The 24,880-nt window shown below is 40.5% G+C and overlaps 1 protein-coding gene across 3 annotated transcripts in view; it reads right to left on the minus strand.

Annotated features, from left to right (window-relative positions):
* The window catches only part of METAP1D (methionyl aminopeptidase type 1D, mitochondrial), a 129,223-nt gene that overhangs the window by 38,408 nt on the left and 65,935 nt on the right, over positions 1-24,880 (minus strand). For all 3 annotated transcript variants that reach the window (XM_075284152.1, XM_075284154.1, XM_075284153.1), the window contains 4 exons: positions 20,657-20,806; positions 18,697-18,845; positions 15,685-15,727; positions 2,070-2,233 (listed from right to left, as the gene is read on the minus strand). In XM_075284152.1, the coding sequence (XP_075140253.1) occupies positions 2,070-2,233; positions 15,685-15,727; positions 18,697-18,845; positions 20,657-20,806 (506 nt within the window). The remainder of the gene's footprint in view (positions 1-2,069; positions 2,234-15,684; positions 15,728-18,696; positions 18,846-20,656; positions 20,807-24,880) is intronic.

A 24,880-nucleotide genomic window follows, 5' to 3' on the forward strand; every position in this document is an offset into this window, starting at 1 on the left:
CCCTATAATGAAACCATTTTCATGAAGGAGAAAGGCTACAGGAGTTGCACTTGCTACAAAGAGGCTCAATTATAGGAGTAATTGTGATAATTTTCTACATTCATATCCTTCAATGGGGGGAGAGAAAAAAAAAAAAAGAAAAAAAAAAGAAAAGAAAAAAAAAAGCCATAAGAGAAAATTACTTTAACAAGAAAGTGCAGAGTAAAAAAGGAGGAATAGACAAAATGGGAAAAAAAAAAAAATAATCGGAAAAAAAAAAACGTGGAAGGAGGAATAGGAAGAAAGAGGGAACAACAGATATGCTGAAAGGCTCATGTGCAGCTGGGTTGCACAATTAAATTGAATTTTTTTTTTCTGCAGTTGATGAATGTGACTACGGCAAATGTGCCTGTGTAGTTAGCTATCATTTGTTGTTCCGTGACAGGAAAAGGATAATTACCTCTCAGAAAGAATCAAAGGCTGACATGCCCTTTAGACACAGCGATGAATGCAGAGCTCCATACAATGCCTGAATAAGAATTTCGTACTCTCTGGCCCTTTCCGCATAAGAATACATTTTGTTAAAATGCAAGAACACCACCAGCAAATTTGTTTGAACCCTAGGTGTTCGAAAATACGAGGTGCACCTATCGACTCATCCCTTTTGCAAAAATAAAACCGCATTCTGAATTCCATTCCATTATATTCATGGATAGTAAGATAGTGAGATATGCATTAAATTTCTCTTCCCAGTAGGGGTCTGATTCAACATTTCCTATAAAAGAAGAAAAAGACACTATCCTTTTTTTTTTCCTCCAGATGATAGTTAGCCTATAATTTAAAACTGTCAAAAACACAATTTTGTGCAAAGTCTACAATAAAAGCTTCCGAGATATAACCCAAAGAGGTTTTGCTAAAGTTAGATTCAGAATCAGTTACAACATTTCTATGGCAATGAATACATATAAATGATACATAGATGGCGTTTTATCACCTCATCTTGTACTATATATATATATATATATATATATATATATATAACTTATTTTTTTACAGGAGCTATAGGGCTATAGGGGCTTTAAATCGTGTGTTAATTGTATAATGTGACATGGTACAGAAAGAAACAAAATGTGTTCACTTTAAACCAGAAAAAAAATTAGAATAAAAATAATTAAATAATATAAATACGTATCAATATATATATATATATATATATATATATATATATATATAGTGTCGGAATACGGACTAATATACAAATATTTACACCTGCTTTTTTAATGTGATTCACTGTCATTGCTATAATGTGTCACCCCAACTACTGTACTATGGAAGTTGAAGCACTGAATAAATAATAATAATTAAAAATAACATATATATGATTATATTTGTAATTTTTTTTTATTATTATATATATATATATATATATATATATATTTTTTTTTTTTTTTTATTATTTAATAGTTATTTTATGTATTATTATTAATAGCCATATTATTATTATTATTATTATTATTATTGTTATTATTTATATAAAGTTATTTTTATTTATTTATTATTATTATTAGTCATTTTATTATTATTTATAGTTATTCTTTTTAATATATATGGGTTGGTTTTTTTTTACAATGAATTTTTATTTCTCCCCTGACACTTATATAAGTACTCCACTATATATATTTATAGTGTGTATGGATATTTTTTACACGTATATTTATCCTAATAGTAATATATGTTTATTGTATTATTATTAGTGTTGTATATGGCTTGTATTCGCTCACTAATATTACTGTAGTGCTATATTTTATTTTTTGGCTTTTCAAGCTGGTCTAAATTTTAAGTCAGCTATTTTATACACATCCTTGTCTCTTTATGCAGTTATCTTTACTGACCCACAGGTAATTCACTTTTTACAAAAAAATTTCTTTCTTGCCCAAAGCACAGCAGTGCGGTGTAGTCTTACACACTGGTATCAGCAAAATGATGGTTTTGAATCCTAAAACATGTCATCAGCTTTCTAGCAGACTACCAATAACCTCTGTCCCACTTGCCAGCCTTCCCATCGCTTGTCACTACATTCTGCTGGTCACCTGATTGTGTTTCCGATTACAGAGAAGGGAGCTCCCGGCTTGCAGGCTGCTATTGCTTCATCTCGGCATCTCCTGGCGGTCTTCACTAACTTCTGCCCATTTTCATCCACGTTTCCAACCAGAAATGTTTCAGAGGTGTCCCCATGGTATCCGCCACTATACACCTAATGGAACGAGATATACGAATGATCTTATTTAAATATACATTGTATCAATTCTCTACGTTCTAATTTAATTACATATACTTATATCGTGGATTATAGATTTCAAGGATCTAGTACATCGGTACAAAATAAAACAGGCTACCCTGACTTGTAGGGTTCCCATCTGAATGTTAAAAAATAGTTCCAGCCATCCTAAAATCATTATAATAAGCGCTTGCAGCTGGGTCAGTGCATTTAAGTCACCCAACACCCCCCTTACATAATCACCTTCACCTTTATAAATTCCATGACCATCCTACTGCAGACATGATACACTTCTTTGTGTCTGCAAATCTATGGACCTAGAAATGCAAATGAAGCAAAATTGCAAATGCTTTCCTAAGGAAATGTAGAAAGCAGTCCAATTCCTATAAAATGAGAAAGGCAAAGACATGGCCGAGAAAAGTGTACATGGGCAAAATTATCCATAAAAAGAGGATTGTTTTCTCCAATGATTTTACGTTAGACCCTGCAAAGTCTCAATGCAATGATATTTGGGGGATCCCAGGGAAATAACTTACTCCCTGTTCTCCAAAATAAAGAACCAAATGGCTTTGGGTTGCAAAAGATGGTCATGGCTATAATGGCTGGAAGCAGAGAACCAGTATCACTACTCTTAGGAAGGGAACCATTACAACAACGGGGTAAGAGTATTTTTGTAAAAATAAGTAAAGCCTGGGCTACAAGTCGTGGCCATAATACTGCAGGATTATTGCGACTACAATGGTTTTCTATGACAAATAAAAAATGACTTGCTGGATATTTTTGCATTTTTTTCTTAACCAAATTTTTAAGTATTTGGTGATTTTATTCCATTTTTATAAAATTTTAATTTTTCCACTAACAGCTATGTGCGGGGCTATATTTTTGCGGGACATATTGTACTTCTTAATGGCACCCATCAATATTCTGTGCAATGCAATAGGGATCTGGAAAAAAATTCAAAATGGAGTGAAATTGGGAAAAAAGCAACTATGCCATTTTTATGGCATTCACTGTGCATGGCATGTTCCCTATATTCTGAGGGTTAGTACCAACACAACATGCCAAATTGATATACTTTTTTATAGTTGTTTGTTTCATCATATTGTGCCATCCATTATACAACATATATTTTTGTGTACAGAACCATGACGAGATGATTTTTTTGGGGAGATTGTCTGACGTTTAGATCACTTTTTATTCAAATATTTTTGGGAGGTGAAAAAAACCAGCAATTCGGGTGTTTAGAATTTTTTATTCAGCTACAGCATTAATGATATGAGATAAATAAATTTATATTTTTATAGTCTGCACATTTTGGGATATGGGCATGCCTAATGTATTTTTTTTAATTATTTTTATATGTATTTAAGGAAAAAAGGGTGACTTTAATTTTACTTTTTCATTTTTTTTTTCCCCACCCAGAAGACTGAAAACTGCAATTATTAGATCATCTATTCTATAATTCCCAATACTACAATCTGTATTGCAGCTTGCAAGTATTGCAATCTATGGTAAAAACCATAAATTACTAAAAATGTGGGTTTTTTAAGTCCCCTAAGAGGCTTAAAATGACAATTGTTACACTGTTTATACAATAGATTGCAATACAACTGCATTGCAATGTGTGGTTTACTTTGTGTATTGCTATTGAGGCCTGCCATAGGCAGACCTCAATAGCAATATTGCTATGGTATGTCTGGTAGCCTTCAGAAAGCTCCTGGCTGCTCTAATAACTGAATGACTCCTGTAATCTCACCACACAGTGGTCAGTTGGTAAGTGATGCTGTAAGTAAAAGTAATGACCTGATCATGGCATCTTAGGAGTTAAGTGTCAGCAATGTCTATCCTCACAGGTACTGCTGCCTGGTATCTGCTGTGTAAAACAGCAATAACCCTGCCGCTGCTATGGTGCCCGCTTAGGTCTACATGGGAGATACATGCAGAGCTATAGTCAACACGCCAAAGCAAGTGGCAGAAATATATTTGAATTAAATTCCAATTTTGTAATTTCCAAATAACATGTAACTATACCTTCTATATTTCTTCAGGGGCTTGACCCAATATAATAACTGATCACCTATTCTGTGGATCTATGACAAGTATCTGATAAGAGGGGACCATCTACTGGGACACAAGAACTCTGTGTGTATGAATGGACTGGTAGTCATACAGGCACATTGCCGTTATACTCAATTCTACGGGACTTATAAAGTTTTCGTAAAGAGTGTTGCACTTGGCTGACTCATTAGTGTCTTTAGAGGACTTGGGACCCTCATTCTTGAGATGATAACAATACCTTGTGCTGGACCGTCACCAATCAAACATTTTCCACCTATCATGTGCCCTATGGTCGGACAACTCCCTATTAAGACCCTGATTTTGTTTTTGCAGTATACTGTTCTAATATTGATCAAATTAGAATGGCATGTATAAAATAAAGTATTGTGCCCTGACACGTAGGGCAAATACACTGGCATGCCATCTATAAATATATCTTAGTTATACTGCAAATTTTTCATATGCAAATCTAGGAGATATTTCTGGGAAGACCACAAATAATTTCAACATGAGAGTGGATCAAGAAAACAAGTTTCTAAAAATTATTAAAGATTTCTTTCTTCTTTTTTTAAAGGACTATGAATTCTGACAAAATCCGTAGGTCTTTCCGAGCATCCTTCTGCTGTAGTTAGCCAATCTACACCATAGGTCTGAATGGCGGATGTGTAGCTGTCAAGAAGACATCAAAGACAGCAAAATGGAAAAAAAAAGAGATCATTAGCGCCACAACATCGAAATGGACACATCAGAGATAAGGAGGAAGGAACCTATATTATAGGACCATTTGGGATCTATAGAAGGCACCCAAGTCATGTCTACAACCATCAGTCAAGTATAATGGATGACCGATGCGTGGTTGCGATGTAACAATACAGAGTTTTGTTTTGGGGGTTTTTGTACCCTTTTTATTAAAGATTTTTTTTTTGTAACGGAACTATAGTTGGGTTTCATCTTTTTGTTCCAAAAATTCACATAGTAATTGTCTCATTTCAGATATATAGTCCATGTTTGATGGAGGGAAACTAGGTATTGGAAGTCATGGACATCTTGGTCTCAGTGTCTGTGTTGATATAATACAACATAGAAAACAAAAAAGTTAAAGAGGAAACGCATCGGTCCGTCCCCGCCATGAGCTGGGATGAATCATTCCATGTAGAGTGAATCAAATATGATATTGACATGTCAGACAGCTATATTAGTCGGAGGTTCCTGTTCTTATTGACATTCTAAATACCAGGTGGTATACTGAAAGGGTTTATGCAATTTATATTGGATCTTCAGCGACAGCGACATAGCGTTTATGAAAGGTCGCCACAATGTGGAAAAGTCTGGCGCCTTTTGTTCTCTGTGCAGAGTTGCTTCCACCAAGTCTACACGATAAAATAATGTCGGTTTAGCTAGAATCTCAATGGAGGGATCTAGATAAGGTCCATTACTGGAAAGGAAGTGTGAATCCTTTTAATACATTACATATTATTTTCTGAAATTGGGAAGGATAGGGGTGATCCTTGTGAGGATCATGATGGACTTATCAAAGAAAATGTTGGCTTTCTATAAACGCTTTGTGATCAAGGAGTTCAGACCTTTGGGATAACCGACTACACTTAAAATGAATGGGCCGCAGCGCCAATCTAGGTTTCCATGTCTAGTGATGCTCATGACCTCCAGGCTGTGCAGGGAATTTCAGCAGAGCCCCATTCACTTGAAAGGGTCGGCACTGCAGACTCTGCACAATAGGTAGTTGGGGTGCCAATATAGAGGTCCACTGGATATCTACAGCACTGTTATATTTCCCTTAATTGCAAACAGAAGTTTTTTTATTTTTCATGGAATCTATATGAACCAAAACGTAGTATATTAAGCATGGCATGTTCCATCAGACTGCTTATGTACAGAGGGAAAGGTTTATCATTTGATGGAAAATTTGAGTCTACTGATGACATTTATGTTAATAAGGCCTAAGAGCTCTTATACACGACCAGTTGGATTGTGTTATGTCATTACTATATAGATCAGACTGTTCGGGAGCTCACTGCATGATAAATGACTGATGAAATGACTTCTATGCACAAGCCCAATTCAGTCGGGCTCCTACCGAGACCATTTTTCATGGACGGGACTCCGCCACGTGCAAGGGCCACTTGCACTGGCATGAGATGCACCAGATTATTCAGACGCCACATTTCAGGGCATCATGGCATGACCAAAGTCTAAGAACTCAAACTGATACTAGCCAGAAACTGGTCTAAATTTCAGATATAATTTAAGTCAGTTTAATAGCGTAAGTTATAGTAAATTGGATGGGCCAAGGAATGCCGACAGAGCCCATCTTGATTCCCATTTACTTAATTTAATAATTTTGGGCCCTTATTTCTCTGGGAAATACCTCTGTACATACGGTGCAGAGAGGCTGAGCCATATGTTCTCTGTACAATACAGATTCCACGCAGTAGGCTCAGCCTCATAAGGCACTACAATGACGTTCATTGCTCATACAGAGCTACAATAATGGACTTTACCATTGAGTTCCCTTATCTCCTAATAAAGAAGACCTGTGGCAATAGTGAATCTTCCCAGAATGCCCAGTCTGTCAAAATGACCTCTAATATCTTATATGGTAAGTTACAAAACTTTCCAAAGATCTAAGAAGCCTCTATACAGACTGGATAATACATTAACAGAACGTTCAATGATTCATTGCAGAATAAGACAGCGTACAATGGCCTCTCCAATATAAATATCCGTCATTGTCTCACATTTCCAAAATAAAGGAATTTACTAGTCCTGAAGGATAATATTCTACGGCCCAATTCCAATTATTATAGTCAGGACTTTTTGTACAGCAAAAGTCCTGTTTGTCTGATATAAAGAAAATACAACCACCCACACCATAGCTGGGCATGAGCATTAGATAGCCCCCTCTCCCCGTTATAAATATACACTCAGTTTGGAGGAGCGGGCATGTGTTCTGGATAGGGAAAGTGGGAAAAGCCAAAGCTGTGTCTGGCTGCATCTTATCTCCCCAGGAACAAATGGACCAAGCATGTTGAAATTGAACATGTCTGATTGTCTTTGATGCCAACACGTGCTTTCAGTGGAGACTTGATAGGCCCACAAAACACATTAATTTGTCAGCTTGACCCACTAAAATCAGTGGGTTAGGCAGATATACATCTAAAGTATATGGCCAATTTAAAGGTAGTCTCCACTTAACATATTCAGCTGCCCCCACCGTGTTACAGAGAATGTTACATTGAAAAACAACATACCTTTGTTATGCATTCCAAGAGTGCGGTATATAGGGGGTAAAACCCCAAAAAATGAGGCAGGAGTGCACCAGTCCAGAAGCCACTTTCGTAGATTTGGAGTAAAACTACTTTGAAGTCTTATGCAAATTAATCAGCTGGTGCACTGGGGGCGGGGCTTCAGCTCCCTGGAGCTCTGCTGTTACGGCTCAGACCTCTACCATCTCCTGCCTGTGCTACCTTGTTATTTTGCATTAACAAAACCTAGGTGATAAATTCCTGACCTACTTGCTCAAGCACATGTCTGCATTATGAAGACCATGGCGGTCCACAAACCCTCTACAACACCATTTGGCACACTATGCTTGTGCACTGCCAGACAGTTTCAAACGTGACATGGAGGTTGGTTTCGTTAAATCATAAATTGTGCCAGATTTATAAAGGGTGAGAGACAATTTTTTGGTGCACAGTAATGGTCTGAAATAAGCCAACTGAAGGAGTTGGCCGAAAAGGAGGTTATTGTCAAGCTAAGGCAGGCTTCAATATGCAGATGTTTGCTGTATTTCTTGGACTGAACACTGAGATCGTTCCAAGACTCCCAGCATCCTTGTCCTCTATGATACTAGCTGTTCCTTCCTCCCCACAGGTCTACTGTCTTGTACTGCAATTGTGTTTTCAGTATAGGACAGTAGACCTGCGGGAAGGAGGTGCAACCATCACCATAGATGACTATGAGTCCTGACAAACTGCAGCCAATATCTTATGGAATGAACCCATCCATGTAAACCAGGCCTAACCCAACGCCCCCAGTGTGGTAAATTTATTGTATCATATGACTGCCTGGTCTAGATTTGCACTCATTCATAGACAACATTAGTAAATGCGGGTCATTGTTTTTCTTGCAAAAGTGAAGATTTATTATCTTTACCTTTTTCACAACAAAACTGAATTTAGGAAGTTGATTTATAAGTTATTTAAAGTGTCTGGTTCAAGACGGGATAAATTATAAACATAATTGAAATTTAATGTATGCACGTGGCCGGTCAAGGAAAGCAAATGTCCTAAAAAAAAGATCAATGTAGGCAATAACACAGGCACATCAGAAAACAGACTAATATCAATCTAAAACCAGACAAAACATCCAGTTGTTTAAAAGCCATTTGGAGATCATAAATCAAATCTAAAGGGGGAGCTTTAAGTCGGAGAAGCAAAAAGCCAAGCAGAGCAACACATGTGGAAACATCCTGAACTGTCTTCCCATTGCGCTGATATAAGGAAGCTTTGTTTGCCTACGCCGGCCTTCAGAGTTAATGTAGCCACAGGCAAAGTTTGTTAATCAAACCAAAGGCAAAATCGCTTCCGATGCCTGAAATAACCCATTCAACTCGCAGGCCAAATTTTAAACCAAGGCAATCATGGCTTAGCCTAAAGAAACATAACTCAGTGGCCCTGCCATAATCTCTAATCCATCTTTCTTAACTATTTTATTTTTGTGGTGCAGTAGGTAGTCTCGTCTCTTGACCTCTCCCAGTCCATGACATAAGAGGCCCTTCTTAAGCGTGCTTTGTGAAATCCCTATGTCATCGGCTAGAACTGTGGGGGGAAAGAAACAGAGCCAGATGTGTATGCGGGGGAAAAAATCAGACACAGAAGACAAGCTAAGAAAGATCAGAGTAATTACAGCTAATGTCAGTAGATACAGTGAGGCTCGGAGACCAACGTGCGGCCATTGATCATCATCGTACAATTACAATCTTTATATTTGTACCAAAACACTTTATTTCACGACATTGAACATATTTGGTGTAAACACTCCCTATAGATACACAATTTAATTTACTACATAAGGGGCAAAAAGAAGGTTGAGATATAGATATATATATACACATACACAATGCATACTGTATATATATATATATATATATATATATATATATATATATATGTTTCAATTTTTCTGAAGGCCCCTCATCAATCCTAAAAAATACCTGTATTGTATGTAACACGTTACTTACCTGCTGTACCATATAACCAACCCAATGATTGTCAAAGGAATTGGGTATGTCTAGATCTGTAATCCCATGCCCATATGTGTGCCCTCATAGGCAAGGTCCTATATTCCTCTGCAGTGGCGTAACTACCTCCGTAGCAGCAGAGGCAGCTGCCCACAGGGCCCAGGACATTAAGGGCCCGGTGACAGCTGCTACCGCTGCTATCATTATACTTGGAGGTCTTTTCGGACCCCCAATTATAATGATCAGCGGCCCAGGAGAGGTAAGAAACATAAAAAACACTGTTACTTACCTTTCCACGATCCGGGCAGGCTTCGTTTAGTTGTCTGACGTCTCATGACCCAGCCTGCGTCCCGGGTCATGTGACGTCTCACGTCATTGAAGATGGACTACTTTGGAGGCCAACAGCGTAGGAGACAGAAGATAGGTGAGTAGCAGAGTTTTTTTTATGTTTTTCTCCCCCTGGGTCTCTGATTATTATACTCTGGGGTCTGAAAAGACCCCAGAGTATAATAATTGTTTATGGGTGTCCACAGTGGGACATAATAGTGTGTGAAGGAGCCACTATGGGGGATAATACTGTGTGCAGGGGCCACTATGGGGGATAATACTGTGTGGAGGGGCCACTATGGGGGATAATACTGTGTGCAGGGGCCACTATGGGGGATAATACTGTGTGGAGGGGCCACTATGGGGGATAATACTGTATGCAGGGGCCACTATGGGGGATAATACTGTATGCAGGGGCCACTATGGGGGATAATACTGTGTGGAGGGGCCACTATGGGGGATAATACTGTATGCAGGGGCCACTATGGGGGATAATACTGTATGCAGGGGCCACTATGGGGGATAATACTGTGTGCAGGGGCCACTATGGGACATAATACTATGTGCAGGGGCCACTATGGGGGATAATACTGTGTGGAGGGGCCACTATGGGGGATAATATTGTGTGCAGGGGCCACTATGGGGGATAATACTGTGTGGAGGGGCCACTATGGGGGATAATACTGTATGCAGGGGCCACTATGGGGGATAATACTGTATGCAGGGGCCACTATGGGGGATAATACTGTATGCAGGGGCCACTATGGGGGATAATACTGTGTGCAGGGGCCACTATGGGGGATAATACTGTGTGGAGGGGCCACTATGGGGGATAATACTGTGTGCAGGGGCCACTATGGGGGATAATACTGTGTGGAGGGGCCACTATGGGGGATAATACTGTATGCAGGGGCCACTATGGGGGATAATACTGTATGCAGGGGCCACTATGGGGGATAATACTGTGTGGAGGGGCCACTATGGGGGATAATACTGTATGCAGGGGCCACTATGGGGGATAATACTGTATGCAGGGGCCACTATGGGGGATAATACTGTGTGCAGGGGCCACTATGGGACATAATACTATGTGCAGGGGCCACTATGGGGGATAATACTGTGTGGAGGGGCCACTATGGGGGATAATATTGTGTGCAGGGGCCACTATGGGGGATAATACTGTGTGGAGGGGCCACTATGGGGGATAATACTGTATGCAGGGGCCACTATGGGGGATAATACTGTATGCAGGGGCCACTATGGGGGATAATACTGTATGCAGGGGCCACTATGGGGGATAATACTGTGTGCAGGGGCCACTATGGGGGATAATACTGTGTGGAGGGGCCACTATGGGGGATAATATTGTGTGCAGGGGCCACTATGGGGGATAATACTGTGTGGAGGGGCCACTATGGGGGATAATACTGTATGCAGGGGCCACTATGGGGGATAATACTGTATGCAGGGGCCACTATGGGGGATAATACTGTATGCAGGGGCCACTATGGGGGATAATACTGTGTGCAGGGGCCACTATGGGGGATAATACTGTGTGGAGGGGCCACTATGGGGGATAATACTGTATGCAGGGGCCACTATGGGGGATATTACTGTATGCAGGGGCCACTATGGGGGATAATACTGTGTGCAGGGGCCACTATGGGGTATAATACTGTGTGCAGGGGCCACTATGGGGTATAATACTGTGTGCAGGGGCCACTATGGGGCATAATAGAGCATACAGGAATGCATAGCAGGGGGTCGGTTGAGGTCTTTGGCGTTGGTGTCGGTCGGGGGGGGAGGGGAGGGCCATGTCAAAAGTTTGCCATGGGGCCCTGCCATTCCTAGTTACGCCACTGTTCCTCTGCACCACATTGTTATATACATAGTTACATACATAGAAGATGAGGTTGGATAAAGACATCAGTCCGTCAAGTCCAAGCTATAACTCTACAATCCCCTACAGTGTTGATCCAGGGGAAGGCAAAAAAACCCCATGTGGCTCATGCCAATTGCCCCATTTCAGGGAAAAAAATTCCTTCCCAACTCCAATCTGGCAGTCAGTATAAAAACCCTGGATTGTAATTCATTCATGTTAATATACTCGCATAATGCAAAAGGATATTAACTTAAAGGGGTTGATTATTTGGGGTCCCACATCCGCACCTTGCACAGATTTGTTCACCCAGTTGTCTACAGGCACAACAAGATACGAAGCCTTCCAGAACAATATTTTGGATGGAGTGGATGGGGTTGCAGCTCTGCACTAATACTTGTGACCCCAACCACAGCAGCAGCTTCCGGTGCTCAGAGGCAACCGGATCAGCTGATCAGTGCCGGGTCCAAGAAGCCCACCTACAGCAATCAGTTGGGATTGTGCGGCAAGCTGCCCATTAAGTGGATGTCCATGTAATGGATGGATGCGTCATGTCCACCACAATGGGAGCTGCTATACTGGGTGCATGAGCATTAAAATCTCCATATATATTTATTATGTATCCATTACATATTAGACCTTATGCTATTTGATCCAAAATCCTCACCCTATATGACAATTAAATGGAACTCTATGTAAACCAATTAAAACCTATATACATATTGGGGAACGCAGTAACTGATACCAGTGCCCTAAACTCTGAACGTCCTTGCAGACCGCAACTATATGAGCTGATCTAGGGTTTTATACTGACTGCCAGATTGGAGTCGGGAAGGAATTTTTTCCTGAAATGGGGCAATTGGCACGAGCCTCATGGGGTTTTTTGCCTTCCCCTAGATCAACACTGTAGGGGATTGTAGGGTTATAGGTTGGACTTGATGGACTGATGTCTTCATCCAACCTCATCTACTAAGCTGTAGCTTCTATGTATGGCAGGAATGATGATCTGTCACCCTCAATAAGCTCAGCTACAGCTCTATGGAATATATTACCGCCAATGGGGTAATCTTAGAATTGCATTTGGAAGACATGGCTGGGCTAAGTCATATCATAGTGTGTATGTATATCAGGCACATACAGCATTATACAAAAATACTAAAAATTTTTGGGATAGAAAGATTTATTGGGGGGGGGGGCTGTTTTTTGTTCCCATATGTGATAATGCCAGATTGAAACAATAAGCCCCCAACCACCACGGAACACTGAAATTTCCGCTGCATGAATAGAAAATTTGCCGAATTCTTTGTCATGTGTTAAATCACTCAGTGGCCTCCGAATCATTAAGGGTGCGACAGATAAACACGCAGCGTGTTCTGCAGCCAAAGGGTTAAAGGTTCCTCTGCTGCAAATGGAACACAACACTATCTTCAGGGATTTTAATAAATGTAGGGAACACTGCTAGCAAAAGAGTTGCTGTCCAAATAGACTGACATACACAGGCCAATGTAGCCTCTAATGACAGAGTAAGATAATGACAGGCCCTACTCCAAATCAGCAGGAAGAGGAAGATCAATCTCGCTAGAGTGAAAGAAAAATGCTGCCTTTCCCCCACGTTCGCTCATCTCATACATATCTATCTTCAGCAGCTGCTCAGTACTGCAGCGCTCTGCATTAACTACACCAAGGATCAATAACAATTACACCTTCTCAAAAACATGACACATAGCGGGATTGGGCTGACATTTCACTTAGGCCTACACTGATCTCAGTTCATCTGATTCCACCTTAAATTCATGTCAAGCCCGGGTCTGCTTGGAGTAAACCCAGGGTTAAAAAGAGAGAGAGCGAGAGAGAAAAAAAACCGAGAGAGAGAGAGAGCGAAGACAATAAAAACAGCCGCGCAACAAGTAAACAACATCAACTAAAACATTCGAGTGTCCGGGGATTTTATAAATGAAAATATCATTTCCGAACAGATTTGTATTGTCATCTGTACAAAAGAAGAAAAGCTATGGAGTGTTATTATCTGCACTGACAAAGACGTCTCAGAAAGTCGACTTACATCTCATATTCCGCAGTGAATTTACTTATTGGTTCACGCCGGAGGCTGAGACAATCTGGCGTTGCTTAGCTGGCAGGGAACTACAAGTCTCAGCAAGCGATGTCTGCTATGGAGACTTGTAAATATAATCAGATGGCAATGTTAGTAGAAGGACAAGGCCTCAGTCACACAACCGTAGTATATACATCTAATTGTGGACTTGTAAAAGTATGGAGCCATTCATTTCTATGAGCTCCTACACACGGCCATCATTTTTAACTAGAGATGAGCGAGTACTGTTCGGATCAGCCGATCCGAACAGCACGCTCCATAGAAATGAATGGAAGTACCTGGTACTTCCGCTTTGATGGTGGCCGGCTGCTTAACACTCCGCGTGCTGGCTACGTCCATTCATTTCTATGTGAGCGTGCTGTTCGGATCGGCTGATCCAAACAGTACTCACTCATCTCTATTTTTAACCATAATTGCGAACCCACAAGAGTACAGCCCCATTCATTTCTATGAGCCCATACACATAGCCATAGATTTTAACCTTAATTGTGACCTGCAATAGTATGAACCCCTTCATTTCTATGGGCCCATACACATGACCATAGTTTCTGTGGCCGTATGTCCTGCCATATGCAAGGACTGGAAATTATACATTTGCAAAACAGACCAGTGTAGAGGATCATACAAGTCTTTTTTGCAGATTTGTGTACCGACATGTTTTTTGTGGATCAGTATTTGCAGAGAGTCAAAATCACTGCCGTCGTGTGCATATGGCCTAAGGGCATGCACCAGAATTTGGTAAGGAATCTGCCCCCCAAAATTTGGCAAATTGGTGAGTCAACCAACTCCGATTCCGTCTTCTTCACAAATGGCTGACAGCCATGGTCAGTCACAAATGGTACAATTCATTAAAAACCTAATGAGTGAATTCCTATGAAAGTAAATATGTAACAAACTATACATATAATTCATTAGGTTCAGTGGTTAGCACTGCAGCCTTGCAGCGTTGGAGTCCTGGGTTCGAATCCTGCCAAGGACAACATCTGCAAGGAGTTTGTATGTTCTCCCCGTGTTTGCATGGGCTTCCTCCGGGTACTCCGGTTTCCTCCCACACACCAAAGACATACTGATAGGGAATTTAGATTGTGAGCCCTATATGGGACAGTGACTGTCAATGTCTGTAAAGCGCTGCGGAATATGATGGCGCTATATAAGTAAGCATAATAAATAAATAAATAATTATACAATATCAATTATTGCATAGTATAAGCAAACATTTGGCAGCCAGAGTCAGACTTGATCACTTATATGAGACTCCAACTCCACAGCCCTGGTCAAACTGGAAAATGCATCCTATACAGGCTCACAGTTTGCGCGAAAAAATCTGTACTTATGTATTACTTATTTAATATGGAAAAGCCAAGTCACAGAATGACAGTATGACTAATTCTCATGTAGATCGGGTCAGGGGTGTGTAGTCGTAGTCATGTGCACGGGGCCAGTCAGAGACAAAAAAAAGTTTATTATTTCTACTTAGTGTTAGTGGCACAGTGTTGGTTTTGCTTATTCCTATATACTGTATGTATATCTCCTGGTCCATATATACCCTATGTGCTGTACAACGTTTCAATAGACATTGATTAAACATAAAACATGCAGATTTTGCAACATATTTTGCAATGGTTTTGACCCGCTGCAATTTACATTCTGTTTGTAGCTGAAAAGCTTGAAACGCGTTGGCCAGAATTTGTAAAATAGGACTGGAGTTACAATTTATTACATGTCATCGATTTGTACGTGTGAAAGGTTGGAACATAAAGCTGATGGGAAGTGCTAAGTACATGACTCACAGTGATGTCTATGTTGATAATATCTCCGTCTTCAAGAGGTCGGCTGTAAAAGAAAGAAGAGAACATTGCCTTTGGAGTTTCCGGAATAAATGCCATTCAGCGTGTTATAATAAACCATTCACTATTGTAACCAGAGGCATGATGCAAATGTTGTGTTTCAATGGGTTAATATGTTTTCTTCTGACCAAATGGGACAATATAATAGGATGTGAAAAAAAACCTATTAATGATGTAAGCTCACTTAATTTATCGCTAGCGGTCTTACCCCGATTGTCTCCTGAGGACATACGGATATGGTTAACATTTCACATTACTGGAGACAAAAAGCTGTGCAAAATCTAACTGCATTTATATAAACAATGCTTCATCATAGTCAATGCAAAACTTAAAGGGGATGTCTCATCTAGTTGGCTGCCCGAAGACAAAGGAGGCAACAGCGACGTGACACAAGCGTTCATAAAACCCTTGTCATTGTATGAGCCATTGGTAAGGGTTCGTCCTCTCCAAAATACACTCGGTTTGGTTTCAGCTTTTCATCGTGGGTTCCTTAGAGACGCTTTTTGGAGAGGATTTTGAGGCACCTTAAAATCCTCTCCAAAAAAACGTCCCTAAGGAACCCACGGTGACAAGCTGAAACCAAGGCCATGGCTTTCTGCTCCATAGTCCACCATATAAACATACCCTGAGGGTACCTTCACATGGAGGAATCTGTTCCAGATTTGGGAGCAGATTCCGCCCCCAAATCCACGGCACATGCCACTCCAAATATGCCTCCAATTGTTCTCAATGGGAGGCAGAGATCTTAGCAGGGTGCTGCAAAAATCAGAGTACTACTCAATTTTGCCACAGATTCCGTGACTCAGGATTCCCTGACGGTTAGGCCTATTCATGTGGACCAAATCAGCCGCAAATGAATGCACAATTTCTCTTCATTTTCTGCCATGTGAACTTCAGTTCCAAATTCTTCCATGTCATCATACCCTTAGGTTTGCAGCGGTTTGATGAGACAACCACTTTAAGATTGGGACCACAGCAGGTAAGTTACCACAAACATGCTGGCAGCTAACATACAGCACAAGCATCATGGATGAAATGTGGATGAACTAAAACCCACTGCAAAAACAGACTTGCACTGTGGATTTTAAGCTTGTAGCATGTCAATGCTTGCTGCCAGTTTTACCTGCAGATATTAACCTTTGCAAAGCAAAAAAAAACAGGAGAGGACAGGTCAGCCATGTAAATTAATTATTTCTGGTTTCCAAATGATTTCCAATTTGAAATCTTCTCACTTGTTTTTGGTCACCAAACCGTTCACAACTACTGAGCTCCAGGCTGAAGCCCCACGTTGCAGAAAAGTTGCTTTTTTTTTTGCAAACTTTTTGACTTTTTTGACAAAGTTTCAACAAAATCTGCAGCAAAAAAAGGAACGTTTCCACACTGTGAAGCCTCAGCCATCTGATAGGACACTTGATCACAGTTTTCCTTGGCAGAGCGCCTATCTATATTTCCTTGGTGCAAATAATCCCAGGGATTAGTCCATGAGTCTTGAGCAATTGATCAATTTTGTCTAATTTAGCTTTTTTTCTACTTATTTGCGCTCGACTGAAAGTGATTTTGAAACACGTCCATAAAGTGGTTGTAGTAATGTTAGTGTAGACATCCAATAGCATTACTTGTCTGTCCAAATATTCCCCGATAATTAATCCCTCATGCCTACAGGGGATTACTTACATCCATACATTAAGCTGTCATAAAATGATATTCAACATCTCTGCTAGTCATTAGAGGTCTTCATTGCTTATAGGAAGAAGCTGAAAGTCCTCATGGCCTAGTCCTGCTCACATAGCTAGCAAGCTTGTCTCTCGAAATTGTCCAGGACTTAAAAAGGTTGTCCAGGACTTAAAGGAAATGTAGGGACGCCATGTTGGGTGTACAACAACAATAAAAAAAAGTCATCTATATATCCCTGGTGCTCCACTGGACAGTCCCGGGTTCCCATCTATATGTCCCTGGTGTTCCATTGGACAGTCCCGGGTTCCCATCTATATATCCCTGGTGCTCCATTGGACAGTCCCAGGTTCCTTGTCTCCTTTCCCTCCCGTACTGGGACTTGCCAGGCCAGAAATAGAGAAGCTCACGGCGGAGCCCAATCACTGACATCAGCAGACGTTCATGAGAAATCGGGGATGTCACTTAGATACAGCAACAGTTCTTTGCTTGAGACCCCATGATTCCACTGATTAGTCTTCACGGTCATGGAGTCTCTGCTTCCAAGTTGTGATATAAGAGGGAAAGAGGACTATACAGAACTATACAACCAGACACCCCTGAGTTTCTGATAATTCCTTTAATATTGGTGACTATCTTTAGTATAGGTCATCAATATCAGATTAGTGGGGCGGGGGGGAAGGGGGAAACAATTTCCAGTATCACCCACAGATCAGATGGTAATGCCATAGTATCTCTACAATGTACAGAGCCAGATGCAGATGCTATAGTGGCTGTGGATACTTTTACAGGTTAGCTCCCATTCATATCAATAGAAGCTTAGTGGCTTGGCATAAACTGTGCAGATTGAAGGGCCATGGCAGCTGATCAGTGGGGTTATCAAGTGTTGGACCCCCACCAATCTAATACTGGTGACCCATCCTATATCAAGTCTTCAGCAGCCCTTTAAAAGGGTTGTAAAAGTTTGGTAATAAAGTGTGGTTCTGTAATACAATATTGTATAATACAAGAGCTAAAACATAACTCAATGGAAAAAAAACAAAAACATCAGAAAAGTCATAGTGAAATGTCAGAAGATTTTGTAAGTTGCGGTCCCGGTGCTTGGATCGTCACTGATCACTAAAACAAAGGATCAGCAAGGAATGAAAGGGCACGGAGCACTTATGCCGCTTCTTGTATCAACTGCTGAAGGTCAAAACTTTCACTAAATGACAGCAACACTTTAGCGTTATTTCTATACGGCTACGAAAAGGTACAAAAAGGTTACTTAAAGGTAAAATGTACCTGTCTGGGATTCCATGGCACACCACATTGTTCACTGAAGTACACACAGATTTAGGGAATCCTCCGTAACCTAATGGGGATGGGTAAGAATCCCGACTAATAATATTATGGTGAACAAATGTATCTATTTCTTCAGTTGTCATGCCAACCTAAAAAAAATGGGAGACACAAGGAAATAAGGTTGTAAGGTTCTCGAAAAACAGAAACTGCCCTATCCATATATATATTACTGCCATCCATGAAATATCAAAACAGACATGGTATTGGTAGAGATGAGCGAGTAGTATTCAATCGAGTAGGTATTCGATCGCATACTACGGTATTCGAAATACTCGAACTCGATCGAGTATCACTCGCTATTCGAATGTAAAAGTTCGATGCAGAACCAGCATTGGTTGGCCGAATGCTAGACAGTCGGCCAATCAACGCTGGTTCTTCTCCTACCTTTAGAAGTCTTCTCCGTGCAGCTTCCCCGCGGCGTCTTCCGGCTCTGAGTTCACTCTGCCAGGCATCGGGCCTGGGCAGAGCCGACTGCGTATGTCTGCTTCTAGTGCGGGCATGTGCAGTCGGCTCTGCCCAGGCCCGATGCCATCAGAGTGAATTCAGAGCCCAAAGATGCCGCGGGAACCCTGCAAGGAGAAGACTTCTCAGAGGATCCAGCCCGACCCTCACTCGTGGACTTGGTAAGTATAATTTGATTGAATGTTGCCTACCCCTGAAACGAGCATTCCCCCCATAGACTATAATAGGGTTCGATATTCGATTCGAGTAGTCGAATATTGAGGGGCTACTCGAAGCGAATATCGAACCTCGAACATTTTACTGTTCGCTCATCTCTAGGTATTGGTATTGATTCACAATTCTGTAATTTTGACTATTTTAATGCGATTCTACATTCCAAATGTAACTTTTTTTTATTATAACTAGTAGTATTATGTATTAGCAACCTGTATAGCCATATAGCATCTATTTATAATAATAGATATCTATTAGAGATGAGCGAACACTGTTCGGATCAGCCGATCCGAACAGCACGCACCCATAGAAATGAATGGAAGCACCTGTGACGCTGACTTTGCCGGCGGCTGGCGTCACAGGTGCTTCCATTCATTTCTATGGGTGCGTGCTGTTCGGATCGGCTGATCCGAACAGTGTTCGCTCATCTCTGATATCTATGTGTGACATCTGAACACTGCCACCTACTGGCAAAATGATTATGAAAAACATCAAAATATTAACTTCAGCTTAACTTTTTTCTTATGAAACATAGAAAAAGAACTATCAAACATATAAGAACTTAAATATAAAACATTATAGTTATCACTCTTAGCATTTAGCCCCAATTTTGTGTCTTTTTTCAGTATTTTTTGGAGCTATATACTGGAGCCAGATATTCCTTGACCGTCTATAGTAAAATACAAGACTATGTACAGATGTCTTTTGGTTTGTGGTGTTTTAGTGGGATTTTTATTAAAATGCTGAAGGTATGTTGTATTTCCACCTTTTTCTCTGTAGGCTTCTCAATAGAACTTCAAAAATATTTGAACAAAATGATCCAAATTTTAAAAAACGCCTTGAAAAAAAATATTTTGTTTTACATGTTTCATTTTGTAATATTTTACTGAAGACGGCCTATTCACATCATGTATGGTTATCCTTTTCAATTTTTTTAAATTTTAATTTTTTTTAATGGATCTGTTTATTGGCCGTTAATGGGCTTCGAATGGGGTTAAAAGTGTCCGTTTGTCTACTTTTTGACAAGTTTTTGTTATTTCTACAAATGGCGTCACTAGGGGTGATTATTTCTACTGTAGGTCTGTATATAGAAATATATCCTTTAATAAGATATTAAGTATATTATTTTATTAACTGTTGCAACATTTTGTGACATCCGTTTTCGAATGAATGAAGATCCGTGCCCAACAATTGGATTTATATCTGAAGCTGATACAACCATTACCTTTAAAATTCTTCCAGCCATAAGTAAAATATGACGGGCTAGTTGACAAGCCTGACGAAGCCCTTGAATCTGATCTTCGTCCTTAATTTCAATGAAGTCTCCCCAGTCAGGCACAATGCCTGTCGTCACATAGTCTGGCTTCATTATATGCTTGGAGGAAGAGGATTGGAAACGAAGATCAGAAAACAGCATGACAATGGGATCATTTTCTCAGACAGTCCCTCCTGCTTCATGGCAACTTGCCCTTTGAGTTCGAAGAGTGACCTTCATGAGCCACCAAGCAAACCCTCAAGGCTTCTTCAGTGTTCCTTCCATTGCCCTTTTGAACTTAACATTGCCTATTACAAGAAACTTACACAGCCTGTGAACTACGCACAGCGGTACAAGAAAAATGTACACTGACACAAATTTCCTAAAACATATTTCCCAAAGTAACAGCTCGGTGTCAAGAGACAGAAACAGGTTTCGGAGTTTCTAGGTGCTAATACTTACCGGCGGCTGGTATTTCTGCATTAAAGTGACACAAGTGCTACAGATAACTGAATAATATGTACTTCAAGGATTTAGGTAATGAGTAGGAAGCGAGAATTTAGTTATTACGTTCTGTCAATTTTGCCGAAGTGTATTATGCCTTTTCTTTATTTAGCTTTGTAATCCTCAGAACCTTGTCATGTAAGAAAACACTTTTAGGAAACCGTACTGCTCTTCATAAATAACTGCAAAGCTGTCAGAACGGCTTTCCTGAAATGTTTTTGGTGGTAAAAAAAATACACTGTATCTCCTACTGCACGTATTCTTTAGTCAATTCTAAATTTGAGACGGGATAAGTGTCAATGCTAGAGATTTCTTGTATTGTAGCGCCTATGATGAGACAGTATGTCCTGCCTGTCCGAGTCATAAAAGGGGTTGGCCGCGTAGTAACAATTAATTAATTAATTTATTTTAACAAAAGGCTCAGAATCAGTTAAAAAATAAAATAAGCAATGGTCATTCATCTTGCCGATCCCTTATTGGTCTGGTTACAATGTTTGTGTGTCCATAACTGGTCTCTACTTCCTTATCCATCTCGACACACAGGAAATGCTGCTTAGTTAAAGGGGGTTTTCCGGGGCAAAAAAATTTATTTTACAAAAAAGGTCTGTTAGTGCTATTACCTTTAGCAGTGTTTTGAGTGATTACTGGGTTCTCTGTGAGCTCCTAACATCTTCTGCCTTTGTTTACATGAGAATTTTCCTGTTCTGTGTTTTCCAACAACTACCCTGATGCCTTGGGTTTCAGAGCTGACTCACACCATCTCACTCACTCCCTTTTAACTCACACCCCATCCCTGTTTCCCTACCTAGCCTGCCCACTATTATCCCGTCCTAACTAACTCAATCTCCACTATATCATACTTACCTGTTTTCTGATCTGGACCATCTGGACATGGGACATCACTTCTTCTGAGCAGTCCAGTGCAAGTGGCCGTCAGACGTCAAGAAGAGGAAATGCCAACTGAAGTGAAGAAGTGATGTCCCATGCCCAGATGGTCCAGATCACAAGACATGTAAGTATAATGGGGAGTTAGTATAGGTGATGATCTGTTTCTGGAAGGGTAAATGGAACAACATCAGAAAATCAAATAATGTGCCAGGAATTCTAGGTAAATAAGGATTTTGGTACACTTAGTCATTTAGAAGGAAATGGGGGTGGGGTGTTTAGCTTAGATTAGAAAGATCAATTTATCCCAGACAATCACTGGTTGAGTGTTGTCAATGCTGGAGACTGGTCGTGACTGATCGAGCCAGTTGAGGGGAACAAGGGAGTTAAGATCGCCAGAAAATTGAAAAAAAAAATTATGACCCTTTCTGAACCTTCTGCTTCTGCTGGACAGTCCTTTTAGTGCTATCACATTAAAATTGTTGAACACTAAAGGCAGATACTGTAGGAAAATATTGCAAAATTCATTACAGAGTCAGGGTTTTGGATTAGCATACAAACTGTGAGCCTGGATGGGAAGAAAAAGTGTGATTATGTGATAAGATTGGCTACTAGACAGACCATAACAAAATCAAAATGGGCCTCCAGTGCAGGTCCACATAGTGCAAATAATACATTCCCTAAAATAATATATGCGGCATGTTCTGTGTAACGTAGTAACATAATAGATAAGGCTGGATAAAGACACAAGTCCATCAAGTTTTACCTATAAACCAAAGTTGACCTAGAGGAAGGTAACAAAGCTATCCTGATACTCCCAATCTAGGATAGGAACATGTATGACTAATATATCACAAAAGTTTTTGCCTTGAAAATGTTTTTAAAGAGGACCTTTCACCACCTAATCCAGCTCTTTGCATCAGTTGGATCTTTTTTTACAGCCCCCACCATTCCTGATCAATGAGTGCAGTTAGTTTTGGTGCCTGATCTGCTATTTAGGCTCTGAACTGTTAAGAGGGTGGTGTCAGACATGAGCAGTAAAGGGGGTGTGAGTCAGAGGTCCAATCAAAGGCAGCCAGTGTCAGAGCTCAGAATCACACCCCTTGTCTACCCGTGTGACAATGCCCACCTGACAGTACAGAGTCTAAATAGCATATAAGACATTAAAACTAATAACATATATTACTTGAGAAAGGTGGGGGATAGAACAAAAGACAACTGTGCCAAAATCAGTGAATCAGCACCTATTGAATGTAAAGAGCTGGATTAAGCGCTGAAAGGTCCTCTTTAAAGGGTTATCTCCATCTTGGCCAAACTGAGAATAACCTGTCCCCGTGCTGACCCCCTTTAGTGGTCTCTACAGGAAGAGTAAATCATTGCTCCTCCACACGGTTCCTGTAACTCCCATAGAGGAGAATGGAAATTACTCACACAGTATAGCACTGCTGAGCAGCATTTTTTTTTTCATAGCTTCACTGTTATGGAAATGGCACAGCTGGGTATGTCCCACTAGTTTCACCGTTCCACCTATCCTCTATGGAAGTTACAGGAACAGCACACAGGAGCAAGGTTCCTCAGCACTATCGGTAAGCACTTTCCTAGGGACTTGGGAGCCATTATTCCTATCACACCAAATGCTGATAGTTTTGGTGCCTCATATGCTCCACACTGTCAGTTGGGCAGGAGCTCAGGAATGGTGGGGGCTACAGAAAAATTCCAACTGGGTTGGCATTAGTGGAGCAGCCGCTATTAAATGATGCAAAGAGTTGGACTTTGCAAAGATGGTCCTCTTTAAGCTTTGGATTAAAAACAAAAAATCTTCCAGCCTGCCCTTGGGAGTTGCCTCTACTATTGAGAGAAAGGCGTAAAATTGCTGTGTTACATTGAGCCAATTCAATCCATGTACTTTCTATGTAATGCAATAGCGTAGGTCCTCCAGAGAGAAAGGACCTCCATCTATTAAATTCAGAATTTTCTAATGGGTATTGGGTAATTTAAAATATTAAAATTTTATTTTTTTCTAGGGATTTAAAGGCGATGCTTCTAAGTAAATCATAGAATGGAACTAATTTTGCTCACCTCCATTTATTTGCCCATGGGTCATGGGATATTGAGAACCATGTATTTTTCCACAAAATTTGAGGCCAACCTCTCCTTTTCTCATGTCGTTAAATAGTGTGAGAAGGGGACAGGCAGAGTGCTGGAGTCCAGATATATCCGTCCCAGGTTTCTGACATATGTGTGGTCCAGGACGGATCTGGAGTAGGCGTAGATCCTTAGCTCATTACTGGGCCAGAAAAAGGCTGCAGGTCCAGTGCAGTTCCATGGGGTGAAAGGAGGTGTATGATTTTATCCTGTAACCCTGAGTCCAGTGAGACTATATTGTGCTTGTTTTGTTCCTGTGGCTGAAAGTAAGCCACACGTATAGTTAGGTTAACATTTCTGTTTAGCTAGTGGCTCAGACAAGCAGGACTTTGTTTTGTTTTTGCCTGAAGTTAAGGCTGTATTTTGTTTTGCTCATTTTGTGCCTGAAGTCAAGGTTTATTTATTTTCCTGTTTTTTTCTAAATAACCAGTTTGCTGCACATTTTGTGTCCCTATCTTGGCAGTTTGGGTCCGCACCACGGCTTCTACCGAGCTAACTTCCCCACAATAGACTCCTCTTCAGATACGCTCCTAAATTTAGCAGAAGATCATCCTAGAAGAGCCTGGGCTCTTCATCTGGTTCATCTGGTTTTTGGAATCAGATGCTCAAAAAGCCCCCATTAAAGTTATTTACCCATGTCCGCATACACTGGGCCATGGC

The sequence above is a fragment of the Leptodactylus fuscus genome, chromosome 8 (genome assembly GCF_031893055.1).
Source record: "Leptodactylus fuscus isolate aLepFus1 chromosome 8, aLepFus1.hap2, whole genome shotgun sequence".
Classification (NCBI taxonomy): domain Eukaryota; kingdom Metazoa; phylum Chordata; class Amphibia; order Anura; family Leptodactylidae; genus Leptodactylus; species Leptodactylus fuscus.